The sequence below is a fragment of the Chelonoidis abingdonii genome, chromosome 3, assembly GCF_003597395.2.
Source record: "Chelonoidis abingdonii isolate Lonesome George chromosome 3, CheloAbing_2.0, whole genome shotgun sequence".
In the NCBI taxonomy this organism is placed as follows: domain Eukaryota; kingdom Metazoa; phylum Chordata; order Testudines; family Testudinidae; genus Chelonoidis; species Chelonoidis abingdonii.
The window spans coordinates 70,216,302-70,242,683 of NC_133771.1; the positions used below are offsets into that span (position 1 = coordinate 70,216,302).

Sequence of the window (26,382 nt, forward strand, 5' to 3'; positions counted from 1 at the left end):
GATGACCAGGAAGGAGTTCCATGACGCTCATGTCTGCAGAACACTACCTGTTTAAATGGCTGCAGCAAGGGACTTACTTCCCAGACCAGAAAATAACAGTTGGGGATGTTGAATGCCTGTAGTTATGTGAGTGACCCAGCCTACCCTTGAGCCATGGCTCATGAAGCCATACACAGGCAGCCTGACAGTAGTCAGGAGCTGTTCAACTACAGGCTGAGCAAGGCAGAATGGTGTGGTAGAAGTGTGCATTTGGCCGTTTAAAGGTGCGCTGGCGCACATACTGACTCGCCAGACCTCAGCCAAACCAATGTCCCATTGGTATTGCTGCTTGCTGTGTGCTCCACAATCTCTGTGAGAGGTAAGGGAGACCTTTATGGCAGGTGGAGGCTGAGGCCAAAATCACCTGGCCGCTGATTACGCGCAGCCAGACACCAGGGCGATTAGCAAGAGCACACCACGAAGCAGTGCGCATCAGAGAACTTTGAAAACGATTCATCACAGGCCAGGTACAGTGGACTGTTGTTTGTTTCCCCTTGATGAACCCACCCTTGATTGACTCATTCCCTGTAATCAACCACCCTCCCCCTTTGATTACAGCTTGCTTAAGGAAATTAAAGTCACTATTGGTTTAAAAATCATTATTCTTTATTAAAAAGCTCATTATAAAAAGAGGGAGGAACTGACAAGATAGCCCAAGTGTTGGTTGGAGGAGAGATAGGAGGGAAGGAAAAGGCCACTAAAAATATTTCAAAGTAATGACAGCCTTTTGGTTGGGCTGTCCACAGGGGGTGGAGTGGGGCGTGCATGAAGCCTTCCCACGCATTTCTACATGTCTGGGTGAGGAAGATATGGAACATGGTGATTCTGAGCGGTGGTTACACAGGGGCTGCAGCGGCACTCTGTGACCTCTGTGCTGTTCCTGAAGCTCCACCAGACGTCGGACGGATGTCAGTTTGATCACGGCAGCAGCCCCAGCGTTGCATTCCCACCACCGCATATCTTCCTGCCTACACCTCTGATCTTTTCTGGCGCCCCTTTCTCATGCTCGAGCTCCCTCCTGTCCTCACGTTCACTGCATCTTTCCTGGTAATTTAATCACGTCCTTCACTCATTCGATGAGCTCTTTCATTGCGGGTTACTTCCATTGATTTCCGAGACCATGTCGTCTCGTGTCTTTTTTTTCCTCCGCCTTATATGAGATAGCCTATGGGATGGAGTAGCAAGGCTTGAAAAATTTGGCAGCTGCATGAGGGAGGTAAAAAAGGAAAAAGCTTTAAAAGATACATTTTACAGAACAATCGTGTTATACTCTTTCCCAGTGAACCACACTATTCACCTTACATAGCCACATGTGATTTCACTACCAGGTCGCATTTTGCATCTTAATATTGAGTGCCTGCGGCTCTGGTGGTTAGAATCTCACAGAAAGATAGTCCAGGCAGCAAATTCAGGCTTGCATGCGGCCATGGTAAGCATTGTCTTTCGGCTTCTGCAGCTTCATATACCAACAGTGTTACCCTCCTTTCCAAATACCCAAGCAAAGCCCGTTCAGTGCTGCCTTATTTCCTTTTAACATGCAGCAGCAGAAACGACCCCCACCATTCAATTCTTGGGGTGTCGCTTTACCCGCCCCCACCGCTGTGAGGTGGTATCATGGAAGATCAACTGCTAATCACCCCCCTTCCGTCCCCCACTGCGTGGCTGGTAGCAGGGAAATCCCTGCTAGCCAAACGTGAAAAAGCTCAGCGCCATTACCCGCCCTTTCTTCCCCCCACTTGGCTACCTGCAAGGTAAGGTTTATTTCTCCTTTAAGCAACAGGCAAACAGCCCCAGTAGGAATGGCCATCTCTTGTCCCCTTATTTAAATTTCCTGAATTTCAACCAGTTACCATGAACAATATCACTCCCCTGAGCGATAAACACAGCGATATAAAAACGGATGTTGCCTTGAATGCCAGCCAATCACTGAGACCTACATAGCTAGGCTTGTGTCATGCAATGATACCAGATTACTTGGCTACATGCATGGCATGCGATCAAGTGCCTACCATGTGTGGACGGAATAAGGCTGCCCTTGCCCAGAATTTCTGCAAAGGCTTTGGAGTACCTCCAGGGAGAGCTTCATGAGATGTCCCTGTTAGGATTTCGCTCATCCCCGACATGTTAACAAACTTTTCCAATAACTGTACTGGCCGCGAATGCTCCCAAAGTCCTCAGGGCAATCAATCGATTAAAAAAACGCTTGCTTTTAAAACCATGTTTTATATTTTACAAAGGTCCAACTCACCAGAGGTCGCTTTCCATGGTTCATTGTTTGGGGCTACTGGCTTGGAGGGTATTCCGTTGGGTTGAGAAAAGCTCTGGCTGGTTGAGTGAGAAAGGACAGTCTGTTGTGCTCTCTAAGCTTGTCCTCCTCATCTTCCCGTCCGCAGAATCCTCAGCCATGGCTGAGATTACCACCCCACCTTCAGAATCCACGGGACAGGGTGATGTGGTAGTGGTTGGCGGACCCCCTAGAAATTGCTATGCAGCTCAGCGTTAGAAGCGGCATGTTTTCAGGCCCTGCCCCGGATCTTCGTTTGCTTCTTTGGCTTTTTCTGGTAGGCTTGTCTTGAGCTCCTTAACTTTCACATCGGCACTGCACTGAGTCCCTGTGTGGCCGTTTTCTCCATCATAGCCTTGGAATTTTTTCAATGTTTTTTCATTTTGTCTTTTGGAACGGAGTTCTGTTAGCACAGAATCCTCTCCCCAAATAGCGATCAGATCCAGTACCTCCCGTGCAGTCCATGCTGGAGCTCTTTTTTCGTTCAGGAGACTGCATTGTTTACATGTGCTGATGAGCTCTGCGTGGTCACCTGTGCTGGTGAGCTCTCCGCTGGCCAAACAGGAAATGAAATTCAAAAGTTCGTGGGGCTTTTCTGTCTACCTGGCCAGTGCATTCCGATTCAGATTGCTGTCCAGAGCGGTCACGGTGTGCTCTGTGGTACCGCCCGGAGGCCAACCGTGGATTATGCGGCACGGTACACGGACACACACCACCGAATTAATGTGCTTAGTGTGGCCGCATGCACTCGACTTTATACAATCTGTTTTACAAAACCAATTTATGTAAAATCGGAATTATCCCGTAGTGTAGACGTACCCTATGAGAAGAAAAATCTACATTAAATGACCACTTGAGGCCCTGTCATAAAGCAGTACCTTAAAGGATGCAGCCTTTTAATAAAGGAGACTCAGAATTTTCAACAGCTTAAAGGGGCTCTCATAAAATGACCATTAGTAGACACAAACAAAAAAGTGTGTTTTCAAAATACTGAAATACAGTCAGCTGAGATGAAAAACAGTATTAAAACTCCAATATGTACACAGCTGCAGAGATAAAATGTTCCCGAATAGCTCTGTTGAGTGCTCTCTTTGACAGGCTAGTAGGAATAATCCTGCACCTGACAGCTTTGATCTTCAAAGCAGGGTCCCCTCCAAAGCGAAACTGTGAAAGAGAATCTTCTGCCACTCTACTCTTTGATTGGGGAGTGGACACAGCGGGAGAGGAGGACTCAGCAATCAGGAGACATCTTACACAGGGCGACCAGACAGCAAATGTGAAAGATCGGGACAGGGGGTCAGGGGTAATAGGAGGCAATATAAGAAAAAGACCCAAAAATCAAGACTGTTCCTATAAAATTGGGACATCTGGTCACCCTAGTCTTAGACGAACTGCACTTCTATGATTGCTCCACATTAACCTCTCGTGGATGCGAACCAAAAATTGACTTATTTATTCTAGCCTTACTGTAGCACAAAGAGCCCCAGTCATGGCTGAAGACTCCATTGTGCTAGGTGCTGTCTAAACACTTGACAAAAAATGTTTTCTGCCCCAAAGAACTCATGGCCTAATGCACGTGTGCAGCATCAGTGGCCATGTGCAGGGTCCTAGGGGAAACGTAGCAGCTGGCAGCTGCTAGCCTAGCCTCTCGTGTTGCCACAAGATGTGATTTTATTTTGAAAACAATAAACACAGTTGCTGGTCTCATGAGTGAAGCGGTCAGTATTACATGCTGGTTTCCATTTAAAAGGCGCTTAATAACACCATAAGCTGTGTGGCGAGGCACCTCCTTCATCTCACCAGATGTAGCACTTGACCCTCTGCCAATGGCGGGCTTGGGGTAAATCAGCCCCACTCTGGGCAGTGTTTGCCTTCTGTGTTCCTTTGGCCGTGTTTCCAGGGTAGGCCCCAGGGTCGGCCTAAGGGGTGATCCTCCACCAAACAAAAGGGAAACCGTCTCGTAAACACAAAACCAAAGGGAGATACTTTTCCCTGCCTCCTCACTGGGGCAGGCGTCATCTTGTTGCTTGCCACAAAATATCAATCCTTCCCCTAGCAGGCACTCAGGTTTCGCTGTTCCCCTAAGCGAAGGAGCACAGTCCCTCAGCCTGGAGAAGCTAATTTCCCTGCTACCAGTAGCCTGGCAGTTTCTTTCTCTCTCCCACCTTTTCTCTCCCCAAGGGAGATTTTTTTTTTAAAAAAAAGTCATTGGGAGGTGAACTATCTGCTTCAATTACCCTTGGTAAATGAAATAACCAAACCACCATTCATTTTCTGATATATCTGTAAAACTCATCTGAAAAGTTTTCTAAATAAATCACTGTTTAAAAATGTATAGTGTGGACCTTCTAAAAATGAAACCAGCATCCATCTCTGAGTTGTGAAGAATAGGTATTAAGGTTATAACAACCAACAAGAATGCACTTTTATGTAGAAAACCATGATTAAATTGAGTCTTCCTGACTAGTGATTTAAATCATGATTTAAATCAAATCCACCCTGCCTGCTGTGCTCTTGCCCCTGGCCCCTTCATTCCCCAGGGGAGGCCCACAAATATGTTTGGCATCGGCCCACAAAAAGTTAATCTAGACCTGGGAACAGTGAGTTCCCATGGTGGGTCTGGGTAAGGGGGAGTGGGGGAAATGAGGGAAATGGGGATGGGGGGGGAAGAGGCAGTGAGGAAGGAAGGGGGATGAAAAAAGGCAGGGGGAGGGAATATGGGAGTTAGGGGAGGGCGATGGAGAAGATAGGGGAATCATGAGGGGAAGTGGGATCCTGGCATGCAGCGTACCCTTGACAGCAGCTGGGGCTCCCCCCATTAAGCAGGCCCATCAAACCCCCACCCTATCAAGACCCACTCCCCCAGCACCTAGACCCCCCCAAAGCCCCACACCCAGACCTCCCCGCCAAACCCCATCTCCCCACAGCCAGACTCCCTCCCAGAGCCCAACCACCATTACCTGGATCCCCTGCAGAGTCTCATTGCCCCTACACCCGGAACCCCACAACGAGCCCTTGTGCATCCAGATCTCCCACTGAGCCGCCCACATTCAGACTGCCCCACACAGAAACCTCTCACCCCACACCTGGATCCCCCCCACACTAAGCCTTCCACACTTGCCTAGCCCTTGCACTGTCAGGGTCAGGTGCAGCCTCACTGTACTGGGGGAGATGAGGGCCTCAGGGTGATCTTCCACCTCAATGCAGCCAGTGGCCTGTGCTCCTCGCTGCCATGCTGGGGCCACATTTATTTATTGACAAATAGAATTTACAGAATTGTAAAATATTTTGCACATTTTTTTAATTTCTTGATGCATAATTCTCGCAGGAGTATCAGCTTATAGGAAAAAGGGCCTTTAGCATTCTAAGGCTAACATATAGGCCTTCCCAAACCCTCTTGTCACCGTCTAGCCTGACTTTGTCACAGCTGGTTGCTAATACCAAATTCACTGAACTATCCAGCAGTTATTAAATGAAGAGGCTTGTCTCTGCTACTGCAATCTGTTAGCCACATGAAATAAACTAATGAGTAGAGCTGGCTGAAAGTCAGAATTTCTGGTCCATGGGAAATTAAAAACACAAAACTGTTCAGCTTCAGAACAGAAACAATTTCTGAAATTTGCTGTGGAAGGGAAATTAGAAAAAATTAGTTTAAAACTTTTTGAAATTGACCCTGGGAGCCAAATGCCAAAGTTCCAGCTTCAGCCAAAAGCCTAGAAGCCCTGAGAACCACAACTGAACCATGAGCCTCAGAGCTTGGGAGCTGGGGACGCTGGAAGTCCTGGGTCTGCTGCCCTGGGACAGTCCACATGGCTGAGCTGCCCTGTGTTTCATCAAATGTTCATCAACACTGACATGTTTCCATGAAACATTTTGGTTTCAACTGATTGACATTTTCTGACTAAACCCTAGCTTTTTCTGAAAATTCCTGAGCAGCTCTCCTAAAGAGTTCTGCTGTCTAGCCTCTGACTGCCAGAACCTGGGAATGGAGGACAGAGGATGCATCATTTGATGATTGCCTGTGCTGTTCATTCCTCTGAAGCACCTGACACAGACAGGATACTGGGCTAGATGGACCAGTAGTCGGTCCCAGTATGGCAGTTCTTATGTTAAGTGGAATAAGTCAGCTTCTGCAGGGAAGATGTGCTACCACAAATCTACCATCCCAAGAGAGTCACTGGTCTACAAACATCAACTAGGTTAATGATGTTTAGCCTGACCAGATCAAAGGCCAAGTATTTTTGTTATATTGTCAAAGGCCACAATCAACGCAATGAAAGTGGGTTTAAGTCACTAAGAAGGTTTTTGCTCTTGATTGCCTGGAGGGAAGATGGTATGAAGAGTGGCAGCATGGTGCAGGGTCTAGGACATTCAGCTGGAAATTCTGGGCTCTATATTCAGCTCTGCCATTGACTTCCTTTGTGGCATTGGGCAAGTCCTCACACCTTTCTGTGCTTGAGATTCCACACTATAAATTAGGGGCAATGCTGCTTGCTCAGCTTTGTCAGCATGTTAAGAATTATCAATGAAACGCACTATATACAAACTAAGTACTATTAGTAGGGATTGGTTTGTGGGTGTCCTTCATGGCTACTGGAAGTGAGTGGATGTTCCATTCCCCTCCTCCTCTAAGAGCATTTCCTCACCCCTTTTCCCATGGGATCCAGAGAGTCCATCCCCCAGGTCTACGTTTATGCTGATAATCAATGTTTATATAGCTTATTACATTTACAAAAGACCTGCACTAACCTTTACTCATTAGCAACTAAGTAACAATTAGCAACAGGAACCCAATATTGTTAATAGTATTAATAATTAGTAATAGGCATCCAATTACTCAGAGGTATTTTCCCCACATGATCATTTTTCATTCAGCTTCTGAAATCAACACATGAATTTACATCTAAACATGTGTATTACAAGTATGGGCTTGTGCAACAGGCCCAACAATCAACAAAGTTTTTGCCTAAAATGTTTGTTTCTACTCTTCTACTGCCATGTAACTAATTCAACATGCCAGCATCAGACCCCAAGGATCTGCTTCTTGAAAAGACAAATAGTAAATACCTGAGAAGGTGCTGAAGGACTGAGATGGCCTGTGGATCTTGTAAACAAGCTGTATTAATGTCAGTCGATTGCCCATTCCTATACATCTGCTCTAAACTAGAAAACATAAGAGCCCAGTGTGAGAACACAAATGCTTTTGTAAACTGAAAAACAAACAACCTTCAACAGCAAAGCTGCATAAGAATGAAAACCAATATGCACTTAAAGGGGAACAAAATTTGAATCTAGATACACTGTTTGCAAGCTGATTAATTCATTTGAGTTAGACTAGCTGAGTTCAATCAAAAAAAAAAAAAAAAAGTCTATTTTACTTGAGCCAGCATTGAATATACATGTCAGTAACTTTACAGAAAGATTCCTTGAAAGAACATGACAGGTTAAAAGGGCACTGTCAAGTTTGACCTTTTTGGAATTAAAAAAAAATCAATTCAGGAGTACAATACAATGCTGATGTCGATAGTCTGACCGAGTGCTTTATCTTCAATCTCAGTATTTCTCCTATGGATTTTTAAAATTTCCTAAAGATACAATTTTGGGTGATCACAAAAGGACATATAAGGCTGGAGTTGGTCACTGGAGCTAGTGAAAACTTCAGTCAAATCACAGTTCAAATATTGTAGCAAAGTGTATTTAGCATATCCAGGAGACTCCAGGCCAGATTCCTTGACTATAGCTGAGCACCCCTGATCTTGGGGTCACTCTTTGCCATACCCTAATTTGCACCAGCCATCCCAAGCGGCTGTTACAGCAACTAGGAATTACTAGGACTGAGACACAGCCTGGCCATGCCCCTTGCCCGAGCCAGAGGCTTGCAAGTTTCACTTTCCTTGGTTTTCCCATCTGAGGTCTCAACTGAATGGATGAGAGATTCAAATCTTTAGGAAAGGCTTCATCACAAATGTTACTCAGTCACTGGAGTAAAATAGACGTTAATAAAAACAGAAAATTTCTCCACTCTGGAAGGCTCTTCTTACCTGTGGAGTCTGGCATGTGTGTACTGCAGGAATACGCCTGTATCTCCCCGACTTTGGAGAACCCGGTCCCAACTAAACTGATAATCGGATGATAGAAGACCCTTGAAATCCTAAAATGATAACAGTTGCTATTCAGCATCATGTAGCTAGTGTTCCCATTGCCAATTTATGGTCTCTCACAAAAGAAGGAATAATCAGAAGACAGTTTAAACAGACCTGAATTATGAGTGCTGCAAGCCCAATCTTTTCTGCAGTCTCAAGAGGGTTTTCCAGTTCTTTACTTGCTGAACAGATACAAGCAAAAACAGATGATGAAAATCTGCAACAATGTAACTGTTTCATGGGTCAGAACTACAACAGCTGGTGGCAGAGCGGATTTGATTAAAATTTATTCCAGCCATAAAACAAACTGTCAGGCTGCAAGGGCCAACAAAGTCTGAATGAAAAACTTTTTACATCTAGGCTACCTTTAAAAGAACTAGGGGTCACCAAATAAAATTAACAGGCAGCATGTTTAAAACAAACAAAAGAAAGTATTCACACAGTGCACAGTCAACCTGTGGAACTCTTTGCTAGAGGATGTTGTGAAGGCCAAGACTATAACAGGGTTCAAAAAATAACTAGGTAAGTTCATGGAGGATAGGTCCCTAAATGGCTATTAGCCAGGATGGGCAGGGATGGTGTCCCTAGCCTGTGTTTGCAAGAAGCTGGGAATGGGTGATAGGATGGATCACTTTGATGATTACCTGTTCTGTTCATTCCCTCTGAAGCACCTGTCATTGGCCACTGTTGGAAGACAGGATACTGGGCTAGATGGACCTTTTGTCTGACCTAGTATGGCCGTTCTTATGCTCAATATGATTCATAGATTTTAAGGCCAAGGGGATAATAGTCTAGTTTTGACCCATTATGTAACACAGGCCATTGAATTTCACCCTGTAATTCTGGCATCAAGTCCATAACTTCTGGTTGAGCTACAGCATCTCTTTTAGAAAGACGTCCAGACAGATCTCAAATGATGGAGAATCTAGCACATTCCTAGGTAAATTGTTCCAATGTGGACTTTATTTCTAGTCTGAATTTGTCTGGCTCCAGCTTCCAATCACTGGGTCTTATTACGTCTTTGCCTGCTTGATTAAAGAGCCCTCTGCTATCAGAAATCTACTCCCATATGAGTACTTACGGACTGTGATCAAATCCCCACTAAGCCTTCTCTTGGATAAGCCAACTAGACAAAACTTCTTAAATCTCTCACTGAGACACTAATTTATCTGCCTTGAAAAATCACTGATAAATAAGCTAACAAAGGATACCTGTTTTCACTGCAGCTGTTGGAAGGACCTTGGCTGGAAAGTTATTTTGTGACTGCTTTCAGCAATTCCTCAGTGAGCAAGCAGCTCTCTCACTCCTGCAGCAATCCACTAAAGGGGCTGTTTTATTCCTATTTCCCCCCGAGAGGTGAGAGCACACAGTGCTAAGCTGGGATCATAGCGCTCTTCACACAGACGTTCAGAGACTGCACACATCACCACTACTTTGGAAGGAATGTTAGCACCAGGTGCACCAGTCCACATCTTCAGGCAATACATTAACTTGTGTTTGGACTCACTACTTCACCTAATGTGGTGACACTCTTGGTCTATTTAAAAACATTCCATTTTTAAAATCAGATCATATCTGCCCTCTGTCTAGGTCTCTTCTTCCTATTTGCAGGAGGATCCTAGTGCAATTTCCTATGGGCTTGGCTACACTTGCAAGTTGCAGCGCTGGTGAGGGGGTTACAGTGCTGCAACTTACTCAGTGTCCACACTTACAAAGCTCAGCCAGCGCTGCAACTCCCTGGCTGCAGCGCTGGCTGTACTCCTGGTCTGCTACGGGTGTAGCGAATCCAGCGCTGGTGATGCAGCGCTGCTCATCAGGTGTGGACACTCACCAGCGCTGTTATTGGCCTCCAGGGTATTAAGAGGTATCCCAGAATTCCTGTCTACAACAAACCGGAAGGTACTCCCCGGAGCTACCAAACACAGCTGCTCTTTGCTCCAGCGAGCGAGCCCAGCCGAGGCTTTGGAATGTTCACAGCTGTTTGCTTGAGGAGACAAACAGCACGGCGGGGGGGAGGGAGTCCGTCGGAGAAGCTGCTTATCTAGTCTGAAGCCTTTTTACATTTAAGAGTGATTGAGAGAGGGGTGGGGGAAATGGCCAGAATTTGCAAGGCAGGGAGCTGACAATGTCTGCTCCAAAAATCCACTCTCTCTGTCTCCCCGACGCTCCCTGTCACACTCCACCCCACCCCCCTCTTTTGAAAAGCACGTTGCAGCCACTTGAACGCTGGGATAGCTGCCCACAATGCACCACTCCCAACAGCGCTGCAAATGCTGCAAATGTGGCCACACTGCAGTGCTGGTAGCTGTCAGTGTGGCCACACTGCAGCGCTGTTCCTACACAGCTGTACGACCACAGCTGTAACTCCCAGCGCTGCACATTTCCAAGTGTAGCCATACCCTAAAAGACCAGGTTGTCAAACGCACTCTGCAGAGAGGGCCTTTTTAATTCTGGTCTATGGGTTAAGTCTACAAAGTCTACGCTACTCTCCGTCCGCAGCTGATCTCCCAGTTGGAAATTTGCACAAAGACAAAGGGGAAGATATGGCCGTTATGTAAAATCTAAACACATCACTTAATGGGAACGAAGATACACATTTAGAACTTATCTCTGCCATTTGCTAGGCTATTTGCACAAGCAGTTACCAGGGTTGCACATGCAGCTGAGGTAACTGTCCAAATTAGTGAGAACTGTGCACCTTAATTTTTTGAAAACCTCTTTCAAGGTGTCATCCTTGGGTTTCATCTCTAATGCCCCAACATAATGAGTAAGGGTGATTCACATCGCTTAGAACTGTTTGCCCATCTGCTTGCTTAGGAAGACAACTCTGCATTGGTTACACTGTTCATGTTTGGAAGAGTTTTTTTGCAACTCTAAGGGCAGATGTTTATATTTTAAATACGAAAGCTTGCATTCTGCAGAATATAAGCCAGTTAGAGGGGCTTGTTAGCTACCTTAAGTGGGCTAGTTCTGGTGTGTAAGCCACGTATTTAACACCATCATAAGCAAATTCTTCCTGGCAACATGGTGGGAAGACAACCCTTGCTGCAACTAGAAAACCCACAGGGCCAACTGCTCACAATTACCTCACCGAGACACAAAAACAAGCATCTCCAGTCCCCCACTTTCTGAGCCCAGGGAGAAGAGAGATCAATGGCAAGCCCTTCAGCATTAGTGCTAGGAGCCCTGCTGCACAGCTGATCCTGAGTTTGATGCCATGAAGTTGAAAGGATGATTCTCACCCAAGGTCTGCTGCATTTACAGGAACCTGGGAGCACTTAAGCAAATTTTTCTGAAAAACCATCAGTTCCCTGGTTCTGTGCTGATGTCCCTTCAGCCTCCTCATAAGATTAAAATGTATTTAAATCCCACAGTATCAGATAATAATTGAAATTATTACGTATTAGTACCATAGGTTTACAGGGTGCTTTACAAAACACAACTCAGGTGCCTGCCACAAGGAGTTCACAGCTGAGGTAGGACACATACAATTCAAAGAAGCTGGAGCCGGTAGAAGTCGTCACAGCTGAGTTAAATCAATAATGAAAGGCTCTGCAGAAATAAGGGGATATTTGAAGGACAGGACAGTGGATATTTGTTGCACAGAAAGAGAGGTTGATCCAGCAAGAAAAAGATCCAGAGACAGAAGTGGGAGCAGGTGCTCCTGGGGGAATTCTGCACCGCTTGCAATGTAAAATCTGCACAGAATTAATGTTCTATGCAGAATTTCATTTTTCCCCACAGAATTGGTGCTGGACCCAGCGAGTCTGGCTCCGCAGCTCACAGTGCGCCTGCGCAGGAGATGCTGCCGGGTTGTGCTTCCCAGATTTGTCAGCCCTGCTTGGTCACATATTGCGGCCGGGCTCCCTCCCTGCACGGCAACTGCTGGAGCCAGTGAGCTGCACCCTGTGAGGAGAGGTAGGAGCAACAGCTGGGAGCTTCAGGGAAAGGCCGCTGCTTTCTGGGAGGAGAGACTGAGGATAAGGGAGGCGGGTATGCTCCGGGGGAGAGGGGAGTGCATGACTCACGTGACACCCTCCCCCACTATCAGTAGGTACAAGCCATCTCTGCCTGGTGGGACAGTAACAAAGCTGTGCGGGGCAGAGCCTGTGACTGGGTTCAGGAAGGGAAGAAGGTGTGGGTTTCTGGGTCCAGGGTCCCCGTGCAGACCCACCCAAATATCCCCTCCATCACCTCCCAACCATACCCCTCCTCCAGCTCTCCCTGGCAGTGTCCTCCATTTGGAAACTTGAAATATGGTAACCCTATGGGGGCGGGAAAAGTGAGAATTGACTAAAGGACCAGGAGGACGTATTATTCCCCTCAATTGTGCACAGCTGGCACCCGTAACACACCCAGACTGAGGGCCCGACAAAAGCATAACAAAGAAACAGGAAGTGGGTTGTCAAAGAGGCTTCTTGAACTCTCTACTTCTGGGGGAAATCTTTTTTGTTCTCTGTATTGTTACAGACACATCTGCTGACAGGCATTTCGAAATAAATTACCAAAATAATTGAAACTGGTGAGATTATATAGTGTTATTTTTGACAAGTAAAATATACAGAATTTTAAAATACTATGCACAGAATTTTTAATTTCTGGGCACAGAACTCCCCCAGGAATATGCAGGGAACAGAGAGAGCATGAAGGAGAGAGGATTCTACTGAAGAGAAGGCTTGTGAGAAGGTGTAAAGGGAAAAGAGGATACAAGAATGGAAATGCAGGCAGCACAGAGTCTTAACAGCGAGGACAATGAGATACTTAATAGCCCATATCACTATAGCCAAGATTTTCAAAGCAACAGATGGCAGGTAAGTGCCTTTGGAAATGCCCTCTCCAGCATCTGAGCACTTCAAACATTAATGAAACACTTCAAACAACTCTGTGAGTTAGGGAACTATTGTCATTTTACAAGTGAGAAAGTGAGGCAGGGCAAGATTAAGGGTAGAGGGTAAAACTTTTAGAAGTGCCTGTGTAAGTGAGGAGACTAAGTTCCATTTTCAAAAGTGATTTAGGAGCTTACATGCCATTCATTCCTGGGTTCTGTTCCCAGCTCAGCCACTAACTTGCTGCATCATGGTAGGATAAAAGTGCCTTGCCCGTCCATCAAAAGGGGCAATAACTTCCCTACATTGCAGGGTTGTTGTGAGGCAACGTTCACTACATGGCCTTCTATGCTTCAGGAAAGCTACTTGAGATTCTAGCTATGGAAGGGCAAAGTGTTATTACTACTTTATTTATATCATCACAGAGGTGGAAAGACACAGATCAGAGACTGTTGCTCTGGGTTACTGGATGTGGAGGAGAGTAATGGAGGGGGAAGGAGAAAGGGATATTGTAATCTGCATGAGAATATTTCAAGAGAAATGAATAAAACCTGAATCAGCTAACTTTTTGCAGAAGCCATGTTTTGTAACATCCTTGAGCGAGCTTCATTTAAAACATCTTCCAGGAAAACCACCTCTCCTTTTCGTGTCTTCATCCCCTGCACTAGCCCAAAAGACACATGTTGACACCTGCATTGAAAACAGCAGGATCTAAAATCATATTTTAATCAACAGAAATGCCTGCAATGTTTGTTCAGGCCAGGCCCTGAACCAGGATGAAGTAGTAACAGCTGAACAAACATCATTCAACACAGAAAGCTCAGCAATGTCATCATTACCTCACTTCAAAAACCATCTCTCCTTGCACACCTTATAATTAGACAGAAAGGACCAGAATTATGATAACCTGGTCATTCATACACGCTCAGGAGACTGGTACTTTGTAGCAGCTGTGTTAGGCTTTAATATAGAAGACTCAGTACAATAAGCTAAGAAGAGGCAGGATATAAAATATTACACTCATAAAAGTAAATTAGCTCTTAAGATTATTAATGTTTGAGCACACAGTGTACAGATACGGAGGTGTAATGTCTTTGATGGGCAATATTTCCTTCTTTCTTGCTTTTATGTACCCTACTGTTCATACCAAGGAGCTTCAAGGGGCCTATTAAAGGATTTCTGATCATCACTGCTCGTTTTTCCTTTTTAATATATCTCCACCCCAATAAAAAAAGTAGCAATTACGACGCCCACACCTACCTTTCTGCCCATTGGTACCCCATGAGCTTCAGTATTTGGAACAGCTGTTCAAAGTGAGTGTGTTGACTTTTATCTGTCTTAGGGGGGAAAATGAGTGCATTTTAGAAGACATCCCTGCTTAGGCAGAGAGACAGCAGAACTAAGATCTAGTAAAACAGACTGGAATTGAAAGATATAATAGCATAAGTACTTTGACATCAACCCATTCTAGAATCTTACTACTGATAAAATACTTTATCTTTGTGAAAACGGTTTATTCTATATCATTTTAGTACAGTTTCAATTAATCTACTTTAAATATCAACTTTGAATTCATACATTTTATCTAATCTCTCATCAGAAAGGATGCACTCATATCCAGCGCTGAGCCTTGAAGCCCCTGTCGTTGGTGCTTGATTTACATCATCAATACAAATGCTGGGCAGGGTTAAAAGAAACAAACAAGTACTTCTTCACTCAACACAGAGTCAACCTGTGGAACTTATTGTCAGGGGACGGTGTGAAGGCCAGAAGTATAACTGGGTTTAGAAAATAACTAGATAAGTTCATGAAGGATAGGTCCCTCAATGGCTATTAGCCAAGATAGTAAGAGATGCAACCCCATGCTCTGAGTGTCCCTAAGCCTCCAAATGCCAGACACTAGGACTGGGTGACAGGGAAATTGGATCACTCGAAATTACCCTGTTCTATTCATTCCCTCTGAACCATCTGACTGTCAGAAGACAGGATACTGGGCTAGATGAACCATTAGTCTCACCCAGTATGGCCATTCTTATGATCTTATGTGATATTTCAGCACTTCTGGGACACTGGGCCAGAGACAAATGTATATATTTTAAACACTCGTGCTGTATATTCATAGAATCACAGGAATGTAGTGTTGGCAGGGACCTCAAGGGGAACACCTAGTCAATCCCCCATCCTGAGTCAGGACCGTCCCTGACAATTATCTGTCTAATTTGTTTTTAAAAACCTCCAATAACAGGGATTCCACAACCTCCTTTGGAAGCCTATTTCACTACTTAACTATCCTAATAGTTAGAGAGTTCAGTGAACATGGAAAACAATTGAATCACTGTCCTCTTTATAACAGCCCTTAATGCCCTTATCATATTTGAAGACAGTTATCAGGTCTCCCATCAGCCTTCTTTTCTCAAGACTAAAGACGTCTTTTTTTTTTTTTTAAACCTTTCCTCATAGGTCTGGTTTTCTAAACTTTTTATTACTTTTGTCGCTCTCCTCTTGACCCTCACCAGTTTATCCACATCTTTCCTAAAGTGTGGTGCCCAAAACTGGACACAGTACTCCAGCGGGAGGCCTTACCAGTGCCAAGTAGAACGATTACCTCCCATGTCTTACATACAAGTTTCCTGTTAATATAGCCCAGAATATTAGCCTTTTTTCATAACTGCATCACATTGTTGGCTTATATTCAATTAGTGAGCTACTATAACCCCCAGACCCTTTTCAGGAGTACTACTGCCTAGCCAGTTATTCCTCATTTTGTAGCTGTGCGTTTGATTTTTTCTTTAGTAACAGATAATGCTCATCTCTCAAATATTAATATTTTAAATTAAATATACATTTGCTGCTTTCCTCATCTTTCAATTCATTTCTCCTGTGACTGTCACAGACTTCCCATTGGAATTAGCCTCTCTCTGTACCCAACAACAGGCTTGCTACTACAGGCATCATGGGATGCAGGTCCCCTCACCTAGTTAAGATGGCAGAATTCACCACCACTCCTTCATTCTAGTTTGCTCCTGAACTACAGCCCCATGGGCCATATTTGACAGACCACTACTGCAAGAAGTGAATGATTTTGTTCTCCTTTATTCTTTTTCAAGCCCAGGCTAGGAATTTCCAGAGCTGGAATTAGTAATTCATGCATCTGTTGTTATAGAAGAGTACAAATGAGAGATAAGAGTAGGTGACCTGGCAGGTGATTTCCATTTCTAACTTCTCAGAGACACTGTAATTTCAATGGCCATACTAGTTACCTCGCAGGTTCCAGCTTTTGTTGCATGAACATAAGGATTATGTCAGCGAGAAGAAGAAAGTTAGACATAAGGACTGAACAATTACTAAAAGTTGAGGTGACTGGCCACTAATATCCTTCAGCAGGTGCTCTTTCTCGGGCTATGTTAGGGCACTGACTCTGCACTGGTCCATCTCATTATTATCGATTTCAACCTTCATTCTCTTTTGGTGCAAAGTGTTTTGTTATTTTCACTTTGTCACTTTCTTGTAACTCATGGCAATCACAGGAGCAAACATAGATAAGCAACTGCACGCATCAGCTACTGCTACATCCATAACTTCTGGAGCATTGTTTCTCTGTTGGAATGCAGCTCCTTGGTGACAAGGAAAGCAGCATATTGCTATTGGTGAAAAACACATTATTCCGATGTCACAAGAGGGGAAGAAAAGCTAATGGAAACTCCCTGGAGCCAGAAAATGAAGAGCTAAAAAGACCTGGGCTTTTGGTTCTACATTTCCTGGCTCCAGTGATTTTTCCAAAGGCATTGTATTATCTAATATTATACTGGATAATGAAAGCATGATACCAAGCGCGCTGTATGGACATCTCCAGACACATCATAAGGAGCAGGCCAAAAAACCTGTAGATTTGCTTCCCAGAGGACATTAACTGACTCCATATACTAAAAAGTGGTTTTCAAAAGTTACCTTTATCTCTGAAAAAACCTTAAAGGCATCATATGCTGTATCTTTAGAATTGCTAAAGCTAAGAAGTTTTACACAGCAAACAAGGAGGTAATCCTGCTATCCATTACTGATATTGCTGAAGTCATGTTAAAAAAAACAGCAGACCATTAAAATGTTCCAAGTCTGCAACTGCATTGCCTAAATGGATTAAACAGCTCTTGATGTGCAATTCCAAATGAATCAACAATAGAGCAACTGATGTATCATAAACAAGCTATAAAATTCCCATTTGTGACAATATACTGGAACTTTAAATTAAAGTTCTGTGTAAATGGATTTTAGAACATGACTTTAATAGCATATTTTATATCCTTTTATACACTAAAACAATTATAAGAATCAACTTTTAGCTTGATTCAATATTTAATAACAATATTTATTTGGAAAATGACCTGCTGATTGAGTAAAAGCTATTTTTGAGCAAATTAATTTTTAAGATGGTGAGTCCCACATGATTTTTCAGCCATTTTGTGGGTCATGAATTAAAAAAGGATTGAGAACCATTGTGTAATTTTGTGGAATAGCTGCTGTGCAGTGAGGCCCTCTAAGTGTCTGTTGTGATGCCAAGTACCAGGTGCCACGGTCACACTAGGAGCAAGAGAGGCCCTGCATTAATAAAAGAGTTAAACTCAAAGTGTTGTGTGCATCTAAAGTTACTTACCACATAAATCATAGTATCACAGTTATATTTCTGCATTCGGTCTATAGCAGCAGCAAGATCTCTGGAAGAGATAAATGAGAAATTCTCAGTCAAACTAAATCCACCTCATTATTTAGAATGGGTTGCCTGCCATTGTAGAAAGGTTGTAAAAATGAACAAGTGCATTATAGAGGGTTTTACCTTGTACTGAAGCCACTGCCAGAGAGAGAATACCAGGTTAAATGAATCAATGTATACTTCATGCAAAAGAGTGAGCATCTGGTCTTTGTTCATTACGTATTTTTAGAATTCAGTGTTGTTGTTTTTAAACTCATTGATTATGGTCAGAAAAGCGAGTAGGAAAAATGACTTCTTGCACAGTACAAATCTGGTCTGTGTATCCCTACTGGGACAGTGAAATGGTCAAACAATTGGGGAAATCTTGTGAGCAGAGAAAATAGAACCTTCACAGGACCTGGACATAGACTATGGAGCTAACTCCTGCAAGAGATAAGAATGACCTCTAACCACAGTCTCAGAACTGAATGCAGATCACCTCTTCAATGCAGCTTTTCTCAAGAAGTTCAACAATAACACACACACACACACACACACACACACACACACACACACACACACACACAATCCTCACACCCCAAACACTAAAAAAAGTTTGATTTTTGTCAGCCTGTGGTATGAACTAAAGTGACTGTTATTTCATTTTTAAAAAACTTTAGAAGAATTCAAATACTATGATGATGGGGCCAAAAAGATGGTGGTAACAATTGATGTAGCAGGCTATCAGCACTGCAGAGCCAATAAAGATATGGAAGAGCAAACTGTGCTAGTCTACATCACGCTTCATGAATAAGAGTGCTAGTCAAGTTCTTCTAAAATCTTTGTTGTGATCAATTATTTGTTAAGCAGAAAGAATATAGCTTTGTGTTCAGTCTATTTATATGGTTGATAGCTAGAACCAAAAAAAGGATCTATAAATAGCGTAGATTTCCTATTGGACTCTTAGAGAATAAATCTAGAAAAACAAGGCTTCATTTTTTTAAAGTAACTACCTATCTCTCCATAGTTATATTGTCACTATAACGTTCAGTTATTCAAATTATTGACTAGTCAATATATTGTAGTGTTTCCATAACAAAAAGAGTTTAAATCCCTAAAAGAGACTACTAATGCGAATAACACAAGAGTTTACCACTGAACTAAATCCAAAATGTAGCATAGACAAACACTTGCCTTGTTATATAAAGAGATGTCCCATCACTACGCATTACCGTGGAAGACAATGAGAGATCTCTTTTTTCAGAAAGATCCACTACTCTTGTTCCCTTGCTGAAAATGAAAAACAAAGAAACCTCAACCACATAACATCATTTGAAATAATTGCAAACCAGAATTGAAATACAGAATCCAGGAAAAAGAAGCAGATGACACATACATAAAGAAAAGATCTTTCTTCATGCTGCCCACTATTCTTGGAATAGTCTCATTCCTCTTGTGCACAGAGAATCTTTCCTCTACTCCTTCACATTTCCTTTGCATTAGTAGAAGCACTGCGAGCAGATTGAGGGAAGTGATTATTCCCCTCTATTTGGCACTGGTGAGGCCACATCTGGAGAACTGCATCCAGTTTTGGGACCTGAACTACAGAAAGGATATGGACAAATTGGAGAGAGTCCAGTGGAGGACAATGAAAACGATTAGGGGACTGGGGCACATGACTTATGAGCAGAGGCTGATGGAACTGGGCTTATTTCGTCTGCAGAAGAGAAGAGTGAGAGGGGATTTAATAGCAGCCTTCAACTACCTGAAGAGGGGTTCCAAAAAGGATGGAGCTAGGCTGTTCTCAGTGGTGGCAGATGACAGAACAAGGAGCAATGGTCTCAAGTTGCAGTGGAAGAGGTCTAGGTTGGATATTAGGAAAATTTAACTAGGAGGGTGGTGAAGCACTGGAATGGGTTACCTCAGGAGGTGGTGGAACCTCCTTTGAGGTTTTCAAGACCCGGCTTGACAAAGCCCTTGCTGGGATGATTTAGTTGAGATTGGTCCTGCTTTGAGCAGGGGGTTGGACTAGATGACCTCCTGAGGTCTCTTCCAACCCTAATCTTCTATGATCTCTCTTTCATAACCTCTTCTTTCACCTTGCCTTCCATTGCTGATATCAGAGAATTGCCTGCTCTCACTCTTGTGGCTCATCTTTTATGAGTGTTATTTCCACACGTTAAGATTGTCAATACCTCAAGACAGGGACATATCTAACTCAATTTATTAAGTACCATGTACCACTATGGTGCTATATAACTAATGTACAGCATAACCAGCCATTAAATAATTAGTCGGGAAGACCATTTTCGCCAACATGAAACACTTTCACTATGCCCAGTTTTAGCTGCAACTCCACTGCTTCTACATCTTCCACATGATATTATACTGAAAGTACTTGTGTAAGGGAAAAATCCCACAACTACTCAGCAGCATATTTTTATCTATCTATCTATACAACCACCACACCTTTTATATTTGAAATATGACAATAGCAAAGAGTTAAAAAAATCACAACTGTTATAATGAAAACAAAATAACCTTTCATACATTGTTTTCTGAAGGAGTCCTTTAGCGTCCAACATCTTTAGAACTTCCTGGGACTTCTCTTGATAAAATGATTCTCCAGAATATTCATCAAAATGCACTCCTAGACGCTGAACGTTTCCAGAAACAGAAAGGAAAACACTGTTAGGGTGAGACTTACACTTTCTTCAAGTCTTTAAATTTGCTAGAAGTCAGATGATGGGTCTGTGTTGTAGGCCATCTAGATGGGGAGAGTGACGATGGATTTTAGTCATGAACAGCTAGTATTTGTTGTCAAAAGGAAGGGATGTTGGGTTTTAATTTAATCTCTGGTTCATTACATTTTGTTTTTTGGGTGAGGAGCAGCTGCTATTTTATTTTAATTCACAGAAAAGGCATTTGTCTAGAGCCTGGGATAGGTTCTTTGATAAATATTTATTATAAATGAAAATAAAACACAAGTTTTTCCCACAAAAGAATGGAAACTGGTTTTAATTAAGCGTCAGTGTGTGAGAGAGGACTTCACTTTAACTGCACTCTATCTGCAGACAGCTTTTGTACTGATTACTGTAACTTCCAGTTATTGTAATTTCTCATGATCAACTGAATCTGCAATGTTTGCTGTTTTGTATAAAAAAGTTAGATTAATCTAAGCTAAAACAAGCTATTTACCAATTACATTTATGACATGGAAGCTTTTAATTTAGTGGGTTGGAATTTATTAAAGATGTACTACATAGGCATAAATCTGCTTTGTTGCTCAGCACTCTTCTCTTGGATTGTGTGAATATGAGAAAGGAAAGTCGAATGTCTAGTCATATAGATTTCATAAAACAAATTTGTCTAAGATCTTCGCAACTAAGATTTACTATGCTCTGCCTGGATATTAAATAAACCACGGCACTTTTGGTAAGAGAAAGGTGTTTGCCTCAGCATATTTGGAAAGTTTTTCCCTTTCCCTACTCTTATAAAACATACTGTAAAAAGGTGAAATGGTTGAGCTCCTGCTGGCTCCCTCCACTCCAAGGGTGACTGAATTTCAGCAGAGTATGTATTTAGTTTGTGATGTGCTGAGGGAGTTTCAGGGATGAAAAAGTGCTATGCAGATGTCAATGATTGGTGTCATGGAACAGTGGACGAAAGGAGATTATCCTAGGACTGCATAGAGACAACAGCTGATGGTTTGGCACCTTGTAAATCCGGACATACTCTTCAATACTGAAGTCTCTAAAACGTTGCCACATTGACAGTGTCTGCTGATCACGTGCCTCCAATTTTCTAAAGAAATCCTGTGCCAGCTTCTTTATGTTCTCATCTTCTTCTGCTGCTTTGTTAACCTGGACATATACCTAAAATACAATGGCATGGAAAATGTACAATAAATATAATCTTCCCTTCAAAGGAAAATAAAAGTGGAAAACACAGGAAGGTCCACAAGAACAGCACAGAAGAGTGAGACTAGGAACACACCATTTATTTTTAAGAGCTGTACAGTTTAGACTCAACTGTGGGAACTATTAGTTTTTTCGAAAATCCAGATTGTAAACCCACAACTACTACTTCTATTGCTGTTACTTCGGATGCTGTTTCTGTTACTATCCCAATCTTGAAGCACCCAAAGCAACAGAATATGGAAGAATTCATTTGTATGTAAAGAAATCAATGATAGAGTCTTACACCAGGATGCATTTCAGATTGTTGATCACATCATTGGCACATGTCAATTAAACCCCAAAGAAAAAGGTTGGCATGCTGTTTAACTGAGGGAGCCCATATGTCAATTTGCTAGAAGTGTGTGCTGCATTCAACACTGCTAGCGTATATAGACATTGGCTTCCCTGGTTGGATACTGTATTCCTTTAGTTGCCAAAGGCCAGAAGTAGATTCAGGTCAGAGTGATTTTTATTTATTTTTTGCATTTAGCATTTAGAAAATCAAAGGCAAAGTTCTGAAAGCAAAATTATAAAAATGCTGGTTAAAAATAAATTTACCATGACAGTTAATTTTATATTTTGACCCACACAGGTCAGCATTTATGGAATACTGTCCCACTTTGACAGGTTTTATAAATTAACCCTGTTAGGCCACTGAATTATTGCAACATTAGTGAGACATTAACACTCCAATTTACGAGAGTCCTGTTTGAACAATTCCATGAGTTTAGCCAAAATATCTTGCTGTAGTGGTCTCAGCCTGTAAAAATGCTCTCATCAGCTAAACATTCTTGAACTTTTCCCCTTCCCCCTTTATGTGTCTTGAATTTCAGAGATACTGAATTAACCAGACAGTATTACCAACAAGTCTCAAATTTGAGAGCAGATTAAGGTTTCCACAACCTAGCCACAGACAATGGAATTTAAGCTCGGAGAAGATTTAACCCTTTCTATGGAAGGATAGTAACTGAACACATTCAGTTTTTCCCTCCTTGTTGATGATTTTATAGAGTAAACATTAACTGCAGCTGTGAAAGGCTAACCACATCTGACTCCCATCCAGAATTTAAGGAGCAACTATGGGTACGTCTACACTACCCACCAGATTGGCAGGTAGCGATCGATGTATCGGGGATCAATTTATCGTGTGTAGTGTAGACGCGATAAATCGATCCCCGATTGCTCTCCTATCGACTGTTGAACTCCAGTTTGGCAAGAGGTGGAAGCAAAGTTGATGGGGGAGCGGCGGCTGTCGATACTGCGCTGCAAGGACGCGAAGTAAGTGATTCTAAGTCAATCTAAGATATGTAGACTTCAGCTATGCTATTCTCATAGCTGAAGTTGCATATCGTAGATCGATCCCCCCCAGTGCAGACCAGGCATATGACTAGAAGGGATTTTCACTTATATGCTTAATTACACAAAAATCTTTCCAATGTATTTTTCCTTTTAAATAACAGCGGGGAAGACCAGTCCAATGTATCATATATAGCATTTCAATACATATCAGAAAGGCACTGCAATACAGTACAATATAAATCTGCATCAATTGCAGATATAAATCAGAGGCATAGTTAAACAGTTATAGCAATCTAAGATTGTGGGTATTTGAGAAATTGTATTTTGGTTTAATAAAAAAAATCTGCTTCATTAGAAATCACCACACCTGCACTGAATGTTTCTCTCTGTGAATGCTGAAGGTGATTTTGGGCCATCTCACCATAAGCCTAGGTATTTAATTCATTAATCAAATCAAGGGAAAGAATGATCAAGCAAAGATATCTTAATGTTGCAATGCCTATCTTATACCACATTCAAATAGCCTAATTTTGAATAAAACTCAACTGTATATAAGAAATCTCATTGTCTAATGTGTAAATCCTACAGGGTATCAGTACAAATCATATACACCTCTACCTCAATATAATGCTGTCCTCAGGAGCCAAAAAATCTTACTGCGTTATAGGTGAAACCGTGTTATATTGAACCTGATTTGATCTGCAGGAGTGCGCAGCCCCCACCCCTCCCGGAGCGCTGCTTTACCATGTTATATCCGAATTCGTGTTATATCGGGTGGCATTATATTGGGGGAGAGGTGTACCAAATTATTTGGAAACTTGCAAAGAAAGAAAAAGTGCCACCATTTCTGTTGATTGAGAGAAATTCAAACTAAATAATAAAGGTTATGCAAGAATTATGTTCTAGGCTAGGTTGTCTCTTAATGGCAGGACCTTGAAGTTAGTACTTTAACTCTTATCTCATGTACGTAGAGCTATTTATCAATTGTACTGAGGGAGCCCAAGGGGAAAGAGAAAATATATATGGATTGTTAAAAGTCAAAGGAGGTGAATGGCTTGGAAGCCAGAACCATTATGCTATTGTATAAACAGTACATATTTCTGTGCACATAATACACAGTTGGGTGGAATGCACTGAAATACTCAAACACACCTTATGTCTGAGCCAACAACTATATTTACTTGAAATCATCCCATGACATAATGTCTGGTTAGTCTACTAGAATGTCAGCTTTTAGCAGCAGCTGCCATCTTCAGCCCAATACAGATGGAAGTGCAGTTCAGCTTTTTATTAGATTATTGACTCTATATGATACATACAACTCCATATCAGAATGTATGAATCGTTATTGAATAGCACTATACATTTGGTATATTTACCTTTAAAGAGTGGGGCACGGAACTTTTTACAATTCAAAATTTGTGCCTGACCAACTCCATAATGATTGGAATTGTTCTGCTAAGTGCCTTAAATCTATACTTGACCATTTCTGATGGCTGATTGCATGCATAAACTAGCAGACCATGTATTCATATTACAAAGGCTCAGTGAGGCTCTCTGCTCATGGCATACAATGTAGTCAATAGTAATGTTCTCTATATAAACCGGTGGAGAGAAGGATCAAATGAAGAACTAGTTTGCATGTGAAATACATTTGGATGGACTGAGTCAGAATCCTAAAATACAATCTGCTCTGAACTGGCAAGGAGATTTGTTTGATCCAAATAATCTGTCCTCATAAGTCTGAAGAGCCCATTGTGCAGTGAAGGGGTCAGATTCATTCTTCCGGTGCAGGGAGACACAAACTGCTGTACCAGCTTGGTCCCTGTGTTCCAGAAAGGCCATTTGCCCAGGAGAGGACAGCTTTAACCTTCATCAACAAGGGCACAACAGAATCCCTGCTGATGGAAGCTGCCTAGGACATGTATTGAATCCGGTTCACTTTTACAATCGTAAAGAAAGATAAGCCCATTTTGCACAGCCAGGAGAGCATTCTGAAACTGCGCATGGTGACAATCACTTCTCACCACACATCCATGGTAGCCTGCATTCAGATTAAAGATCTTGTTTAAGATCCTCTTCCTAAAGTTGCTCTTAAGGTGTAATTAAAACAAACATTGTCATCTTCACATGTTTTCCAGTGTGAATTAAATAATAAAAAGAATATTTAGAAGTTTAAAGCAGTTTAAGATAGGTGAAGTAGCGTGCCTGGCATTAAATGAGGATATTGATACAACAGACATCAGGGAAACTTGGTGGAATGAAGATACTCAGTGGGACATGGTAATACCAGGGTACAAAATATATAGGAATGACAGAGTAGGCCACACTAGTGGGTGTGTGGCATTATATGTTACAAGAAAGCATGGAGCCAAATAAGGTAAAAATCTTACTTGAAACAAACTGTGCTACAGAATCTCTCTGAAGAGAAATTGCATGCTTGAATAATAAGAGTATAGTAGTAGGAAAATACTAACCAACCACCTGATCAGGATGGTGACTGTGACTGAAATGCTAAGGGAGGTTAGAGAGGTCACAAAAGCAGAAAGTGCAATAATAATGGGTGATTTCAACTATCCTCAAATTGACTGGGTAATTGTCACCTCAGAGCGTGGTGCGGAGATAAAAATTTCTAAACACAATAAAAGACTGCTTCTTGGAACAGCTTGTCCTGGAATCTGCAAGGGGAGAGGCAATTCCCGACCTAGTCCTAAGAGGAGCACAGGATCTGGTTTGAAAGCTAACTATAACTAAATCACTCGGTAATAGCAACCATACTGTAATTAAATTTAACATCCTAGTATGGGGGATAAAACCAAAACATCCCACCACTGTAACATTTAACTTTAAAAAGAGGAAGTACACAAAAATGAGGACACTTGTTAGATGGAAATTTAAAGGCACTGTCACAATGGCTAAATGCCTGCAAGCAGCATGGGGATAACTTAAAAACTCCATAATAGAGGCTTAGAATAAATGTAGACCTCAAATCAGAAAAGACAATCAATCAGAGGACCAAAAAAAAAAAAAAAAAAAAAAGCCACCACAGCTAAATAGCAGAGTAATGGAAGCTGTCAGAGCCAAAAAGGCATCCTTTACATTTTGGAAGTCAGATCCTAGTGAGGATAATAGGAAGGTGCACAAACTC

General features: G+C 42.3%; 1 protein-coding gene across 3 annotated transcripts in view; it reads right to left on the reverse strand.

The window, feature by feature from the left end:
* The window catches only part of RARS2 (arginyl-tRNA synthetase 2, mitochondrial), a 61,683-nt gene that overhangs the window by 6,476 nt on the left and 28,825 nt on the right, over positions 1-26,382 (reverse strand). For 2 of the 3 annotated variants that reach the window (XM_032771839.2, XM_032771837.2), the window contains 9 exons: positions 21,693-21,851; positions 20,527-20,633; positions 19,171-19,266; positions 17,941-18,001; positions 14,553-14,629; positions 13,858-13,982; positions 8,581-8,648; positions 8,365-8,474; positions 7,391-7,486 (listed from right to left, as the gene is read on the reverse strand). In XM_032771839.2, the coding sequence (XP_032627730.1) occupies positions 7,391-7,486; positions 8,365-8,474; positions 8,581-8,648; positions 13,858-13,982; positions 14,553-14,629; positions 17,941-18,001; positions 19,171-19,266; positions 20,527-20,633; positions 21,693-21,851 (899 nt within the window). The remainder of the gene's footprint in view (positions 1-7,390; positions 7,487-8,364; positions 8,475-8,580; positions 8,649-13,857; positions 13,983-14,552; positions 14,630-17,940; positions 18,002-19,170; positions 19,267-20,526; positions 20,634-21,692; positions 21,852-26,382) is intronic. The other variant, XM_032771838.2, reaches the window with a different exon arrangement.